Raw genomic sequence first — 7653 nt, 5'->3', positions numbered from 1 at the left:
GAACTGTTGAGGTATGAACGTGTTGTTGTTGCTATAGCTGGGGCTTAGAATTATTATTCAGATTAATCTTTCAATCAAAGAACGTGTTATCCTGGATTACTGTGGATTAGTTCAGAACTTGGGGAAAAGTGGTAGTACCGGCGGCGACTGGCGGCGACGATATCGCGGTGGCGTCTCCGACGGTGCGGCGGCGGCGGTGGTGGTAGTGCGATACCATGTGCGATACACGCTTGTTGTTGGCGTTTCCGACTGATACGTTGCACATTTCGGTATGGTGTTCGCGTAGTCCGCTGCAGTGGCCTCTCTAACTCATTTAGCCTCTTGAATCTGAATAGTAAGTACACAGACCAAATGTAGCAGCAAAGATGTACACGTGTTCAAGGTGCGCATACTTCTCCCCCGTGTTTCAGTTAGTCATGAATCACATTGCACTGGAGCATTCGCATGGAAGAGGCTTCAGCATTACATGCGGGCTCAACGGCTGCAGTAATACTTTCAAGAAGTATGATGCGTACAAGAAGCACGTACAGCAGAAGCACAGGGATGTACCACCATTGAGAAGTAGTGGACAGTCAAGGGCAGAAGACGGTACATCCGCAGATGCAGCGGAGCCTACCTCTGCCCAGCCAGATGCTGAATCAAGGTCAACGAGCACAAACCGCAATGAAACGTGCAGCCCTACGGAGTACATGAGCAACATGTTCAACAAACTGAAGAGACACCTTGTTCTGTTCAGCTTGAAAGTGACTGAAAAACATATGCTTCCAACATCTGTGTGTGAAGGTATATTCAAGCACATGAAAATTCTCCTGGAACTACTTTTAGAAGCATTTAGAACATATCTTGAAATGCTCATGTCAAGTGACAGGGTAACAGTGGATCCGGGTCATGATGTGTTATCAGCGTTGTCGAATGACGCGATTGACATGACATGGGACGTGATTAGCTCTGAGCATGTACGACTGAAGTACGTGAAAGACAACTTTCCTTTCGTCCAGCCAAAAGAAATCAACTTGAATGAGAACATCACTGGTCGGTCAGGCAGGCATGTGGTCTATTATGTCCCAATTCAGGACTTACTGACAAACTTAATGTCAACAGACTTGGGTGAACACATTCTCTCAGCACTGCCCAAATACAGTAAAGAACGCTCAGATGACCACGTCTTCAGTGACGTCTGTGATGGAGACTTTGTGCGAACCCGTACACTGATTCAGGAAGGTGTTGCTCGAACTCTCCTCTTGTTGCTCCACACTGATGAATTAGAAGTGGTGAATCCTATTGGCGCAGCACGTGGTGCACACAAACTTCTTTTTGTGTATGTAAGCCTGCTTGATTTGCACCCAAGATACAGGTCCAGACTAAGCTCAATATATCTTGTTCTTATCGTCAAGTATGCACTTCTGAAAGAGTACAGCCTCCACAGAATAATGGAGCCACTAATTGCTGACCTTAATTCCATCCAGTCAAATGGATTTGATGTTATGTTGGATGGCTCACCTGTTCACTTCAAAGCAACTGTCATCGGATTTTGCGGCGACAACCTGTCTCTGAACAGGCTCGGAGGCTTCACTTGTTGCTTCACTGCAGGTCGCGTGTGCCGTCACTGCCTTGCGAGAAGCACTAACCTACCATTGCTAACAGATGAATCTCGCTGTACATTGAGGACTGCAGAGGCACACAACAGTCACATATCTGCTGTAGAACTGAGCCCAGAAAATGTAAAGCTCTATGGAGTGAAGGAACGGTCCTTCCTGCTTGCACTTAGTGGATTTGATGTCACAAGCCAGCTTCTCCCAGACATAATGCACGATGTGCTAGAAGGAGGCATAAATGTTGTCCTCAAGGCTGTGCTAAATTCTTCGCTGTCTTTGAAGGTGCTGCTGAAAGAGCACTTCAGTGTGATAGACAACTTTCAGTATAAGCATCATGACATGCACAACAAGCCTGTGGCCATTTCACTCATGAACACTGGAAAAGTACAGAGTATAAAAGGAACAGCAAGCCAAAAACTATGCCTTTTCCGTCTTCTACCACAACTGCTTGGTGATCACGTCCCTGAAGGAAACACGGACTGGGATATTTATCTGCAGTATCGTGAAATTGTAAACATTCTTTTATCCGACAGGATACCTGTTGACTGCGTCAGCTATCTTGAAGTGCAGATAGCCTCATTTCTGAGAGCGTTTGTTCAACGGTACCCAGAGGTGAATATTACACAAAAGTTGCACTACCTGATTCACTATCCTAGGTACATTTCACTCTTTGGGCCTCCTCGCAACTTTTGGTCAATGCGATTCGAGGCCAAGCACTCTGCGCTGAAGACAATTGCAGTTCGTTCAAGAAGCTTCCTCAATGTTGCAAAGACTCTGGCCACAAGGGTACAGCTTGGACAGTGCTATGATGCCATGTCTCCATGCACAAATGACGGCCTTGAAGTTCCAGTGATGAATGATGTACGGTGGGAAGAATTGCCTGATTTAGTGAGGGAGAGTTTTGTCTTGCTGCCAGAACCGGACGAGAGAATTTTTGAAACGAGATGTGCCACTGTACATGCAAGCACATACAGAGAATGGGACATTTTGTGTGCTGGTTGGGAAGCCGAAGCACCAATGTTTGGTAAAATTATCAAGCTAATAATTTTCAGGGGATCTCTGCTTCTTTTTCTTCATATTCTCCACACATGTGGATTCTCCCGCCACAGGCAAGCCTATCAAGTCGTTTTCACAGATTCTTCTATGCAGATATCCCCAGGAGGTGAGCACAGCCATCAACCAAATAGATCTCTACAAGTACAAGAACCTTCATGAAATAGTGCCACAGTTTGAGTTGTTTGAAGCATAGTAACACTCACCTCACTGCAGTGAAAAGTGCCTTCTGTGTCAGACAATATGCTCTACTTTGTATTCTGTACTTTCATAGTGTTTTATGCAATACCACACTGATGCGTACACGAAGAGGGGAGTCAAGTCCTGTAGATCACATAAACAATTATTCATTATACACCTCCCTTATTCATTGTACACAGACATGTGGCACCATATCTCCTTTCCTCTTCCCTTTCTTTGTACAGCAGTGTATATGTCTATACTATATATACTTATGTGTGTCACCACTTCACTTTGTGCCTGAGGAAGCGTGGACCTCCACGCGAAAGCTTGTACAAATTAAACTTAAACAAAAATCTTCAGTGTCGGCTTCAATACCACACTGCCATAATCAATATTAATGCCATAATCTCAACTCTTTTGTCTTTGTGCCATCATTTTCCTGTGGAGTTTTCTCCATTGCTGGATGCTGTTTTATGCAATAACAGATTGCTGAAATGTTAAAGGGACAGTCTCGAACACCCTGTCACGTCACAACATCTATATGGGCGCATGAACATGGGTGTGAAATGAGCAAAAATAAGGTGCACTACTACACACGACCAAATTTGAAACCACCTGTAAGACTAATACACACTGCTGTTCTATCTTACACGTTTCTTATGCACATCTCGGTATTTTTGAAATTTTGAAGTCATTTCCACGTCTTTATTCAACGTGATGGATGTGTTAGCCCGCAACCCGTTACACTGAATCAAACCATGGGTCAGTATATGAGCTCATGCGCACACCGATGTGAAATGAGCAAAAATAGGGTGCACTACTACACACGACCAAATTTGAAACCACCTGTAAGACTAATACACACTGCTGTTCTATTTTGCACGTTTCTTATGCACATCTCGGTATTTTTGAAATTTTTAAGTCATTTCCACGTCATCTTTATTCAACGTGATGGATGTGTTAGCCCGCAACCCTTTACACTGAATCAAAGCATGGGTCAGTATATGAGCTCATGCGCACACCGATGTGAAATGAGCAAAAATAGGGTGCACTACTACACACGACCAAATTTGAAACCACCTGTAAGACTAATACACACTGCTGTTCTATTTTGCACGTTTCTTATGCACATCTCGGTATTTTTGAAATTTTTAAGTCATTTCCACGTCATCTTTATTCAACGTGATGGATGTGTTAGCCCGCAACCCTTTACACTGAATCAAAGCATGGGTCAGTATATGAGCTCATGCGCACACCGATGTGAAATGAGCAAAAATAGGGTGCACTACTACACACGACCAAATTTGAAACCACCTGTAAGACTAATACACACTGCTGTTCTATTTTGCACGTTTCTTATGCACATCTCGGTATTTTTGAAATTTTTAAGTCATTTCCACGTCATCTTTATTCAACGTGATGGATGTGTTAGCCCGCAACCCTTTACACTGAATCAAAGCATGGGTCAGTATATGAGCTCATGCGCACACCGATGTGAAATGAGCAAAAATAGGGTGCACTACTACACACGACCAAATTTGAAACCACCTGTAAGACTAATACACACTGCTGTTCTATTTTGCACGTTTCTTATGCACATCTCGGTATTTTTGAAATTTTTAAGTCATTTCCACGTCATCTTTATTCAACGTGATGGATGTGTTAGCCCGCAACCCTTTACACTGAATCAAAGCATGGGTCAGTATATGAGCTCATGCGCACACCGATGTGAAATGAGCAAAAATCGGGTGCACTACTACACACGACCAAATTTGAAATAACCTGTAAGACTAATACACACTGCTGTTCTATTTTGCACGTTTCTTATGCACATCTCGGTATTTTTGAAAATTTTAAGTCATTTCCACGTCTTCTTTATTCAACGTGATGGATGTGTTAGCCCGCAACCCTTTACACTGAATCAAAGCATGGGTCAGTATATGAGCTCATGCGCACACCGATGTGAAATGAGCAAAAATCGGGTGCACTACTACACACGACCAAATTTGAAATAACCTGTAAGACTAATACACACTGCTGTTCTATTTTGCACGTTTCTTATGCACATCTCGGTATTTTTGAAATTTTAAGTCATTTCCACGTCTTCTTTATTCAACGTGATGGATGTGTTAGCCCGCAACCCTTTACACTGAATCAAACCATGGGTCAGTATATGAGCTCATGCGCACACCGATGTGAAATGAGCAAAAATCGGGTGCACTACTACACACGACCAAATTTGAAATAACCTGTAAGACTAATACACACTGCTGTTCTATTTTGCACGTTTCTTATGCACATCTCGGTATTTTTGAAATTTTAAGTCATTTCCACGTCTTCTTTATTCAACGTGATGGATGTGTTAGCCCGCAACCCTTTACACTGAATCAAACCATGGGTCAGTATATGAGCTCATGCGCACACCGATGTGAAATGAGCAAAAATAGGGTGCACTACTACACACGACCAAATTTGAAACCACCTGTAAGACTAATACACACTGCTGTTCTATTTTGCACGTTTCTTATGCACATCTCGGTATTTTTGAAATTTTTAAGTCATTTCCACGTCATCTTTATTCAACGTGATGGATGTGTTAGCCCGCAACCCTTTACACTGAATCAAAGCATGGGTCAGTATATGAGCTCATGCGCACACCGATGTGAAATGAGCAAAAATAGGGTGCACTACTACACACGACCAAATTTGAAACCACCTGTAAGACTAATACACACTGCTGTTCTATTTTGCACGTTTCTTATGCACATCTCGGTATTTTTGAAATTTTTAAGTCATTTCCACGTCTTCTTTATTCAACGTGATGGATGTGTTAGCCCGCAACCCTTTACACTGAATCAAAGCATGGGTCAGTATATGAGCTCATGCGCACACCGATGTGAAATGAGCAAAAATAGGGTGCACTACTACACACGACCAAATTTGAAACCACCTGTAAGACTAATACACACTGCTGTTCTATTTTGCACGTTTCTTATGCACATCTCGGTATTTTTGAAATTTTAAGTCATTTCCACGTCATCTTTATTCAACGTGATGGATGTGTTAGCCCGCAACCCTTTACACTGAATCAAAGCATGGGTCAGTATATGAGCTCATGCGCACACCGATGTGAAATGAGCAAAAATAGGGTGCACTACTACACACGACCAAATTTGAAATAACCTGTAAGACTAATACACACTGCTGTTCTATTTTGCACGTTTCTTATGCACATCTCGGTATTTTTGAAATTTTTAAGTCATTTCCACGTCTTCTTTATTCAACGTGATGGATGTGTTAGCCCGCAACCCTTTACACTGAATCAAAGCATGGGTCAGTATATGAGCTCATGCGCACACCGATGTGAAATGAGCAAAAATCGGGTGCACTACTACACACGACCAAATTTGAAATAACCTGTAAGACTAATACACACTGCTGTTCTATTTTGCACGTTTCTTATGCACATCTCGGTATTTTTGAAATTTTAAGTCATTTCCACGTCTTCTTTATTCAACGTGATGGATGTGTTAGCCCGCAACCCTTTACACTGAATCAAACCATGGGTCAGTATATGAGCTCATGCGCACACCGATGTGAAATGAGCAAAAATCGGGTGCACTACTACACACGACCAAATTTGAAATAACCTGTAAGACTAATACACACTGCTGTTCTATTTTGCACGTTTCTTATGCACATCTCGGTATTTTTGAAAATTTTAAGTCATTTCCACGTCTTCTTTATTCAACGTGATGGATGTGTTAGCCCGCAACCCTTTACACTGAATCAAACCATGGGTCAGTATATGAGCTCATGCGCACACCGATGTGAAATGAGCAAAAATCGGGTGCACTACTACACACGACCAAATTTGAAATAACCTGTAAGACTAATACACACTGCTGTTCTATTTTGCACGTTTCTTATGCACATCTCGGTATTTTTGAAATTTTAAGTCATTTCCACGTCTTCTTTATTCAACGTGATGGATGTGTTAGCCCGCAACCCTTTACACTGAATCAAAACCATGGGTCAGTATATGAGCTCATGCGCACACCGATGTGAAATGAGCAAAAATCGGGTGCACTACTACACACGACCAAATTTGAAATAACCTGTAAGACTAATACACACTGCTGTTCTATTTTGCACGTTTCTTATGCACATCTCGGTATTTTTGAAAATTTTAAGTCATTTCCACGTCTTCTTTATTCAACGTGATGGATGTGTTAGCCCGCAACCCTTTACACTGAATCAAACCATGGGTCAGTATATGAGCTCATGCGCACACCGATGTGAAATGAGCAAAAATAGGGTGCACTACTACACACGACCAAATTTGAAACCACCTGTAAGACTAATTCACACTGCTGTTCTATTTTGCACGTTTCTTATGTACATCTCGGTATTTTTGAAATTTTTAAGTCATTTCCATGTCTTCTTTATTCAACGTGATGGATGTGTTAGCCCGCAACCCTTTACACTGAATCAAACCATGGGTCAGTATATGAGCCATGCGCACACCGATGTGAAATGAGCAAAAATAGGGTGCACTACTACACGCGACCAAATTTGAAACCACCTGTAAGACTAATACACACTGTTGTTCTATTTTGCACGTTTCTTATGCACATCTCGATATTTTTGAAATTTTTAAGTCATTTCCACGTCTTCTTTATTCAACGTGATGGATGTGTTAGCCCGCAACCCTTTACACTGAATCAAACCATGGGTCAGTATATGAGCCATGCGCACACCGATGTGAAAAGAGCAAAAATAGGGTGCACTACTACACACGACCAAATTTGAAACCACCTGT

General features: G+C 42.2%; 1 protein-coding gene across 1 annotated transcript; it reads left to right on the top strand.

Annotated features, from left to right (window-relative positions):
* Positions 1-416: 416 nt before the first annotated feature.
* LOC135372818 (uncharacterized) lies at positions 417-2844 on the top strand. The gene is made up of 2 exons (XM_064606281.1): positions 417-2619; positions 2705-2844. The coding sequence occupies exons 1-2, from the start codon at positions 417-419 to the stop codon at positions 2842-2844; spliced, it is 2343 nt and encodes a 780-aa protein (XP_064462351.1).
* Positions 2845-7653: the final 4809 nt, after the last annotated feature.

Source organism: Ornithodoros turicata, unplaced genomic scaffold (genome assembly GCF_037126465.1).
Source record: "Ornithodoros turicata isolate Travis unplaced genomic scaffold, ASM3712646v1 Chromosome17, whole genome shotgun sequence".
Classification (NCBI taxonomy): Eukaryota; Metazoa; Arthropoda; class Arachnida; order Ixodida; family Argasidae; genus Ornithodoros; species Ornithodoros turicata.
Note: the sequence above shows the minus strand (reverse complement) of the source record. Positions and strands in the feature narration are given on the sequence as shown.

Coding starts and splice junctions, on each gene's coding strand:
- LOC135372818 (XM_064606281.1), top strand. CDS start 417: ATGAATCACATTGCACTGGAGCATTCGCATGGAAGAGGCTTCAGCATT. Junction 2,620..2,704: donor AGCCGAAGCACCAATGTTTG/GTAAAATTATCA, acceptor CTCCCGCCACAG/GCAAGCCTATCAAGTCGTTT.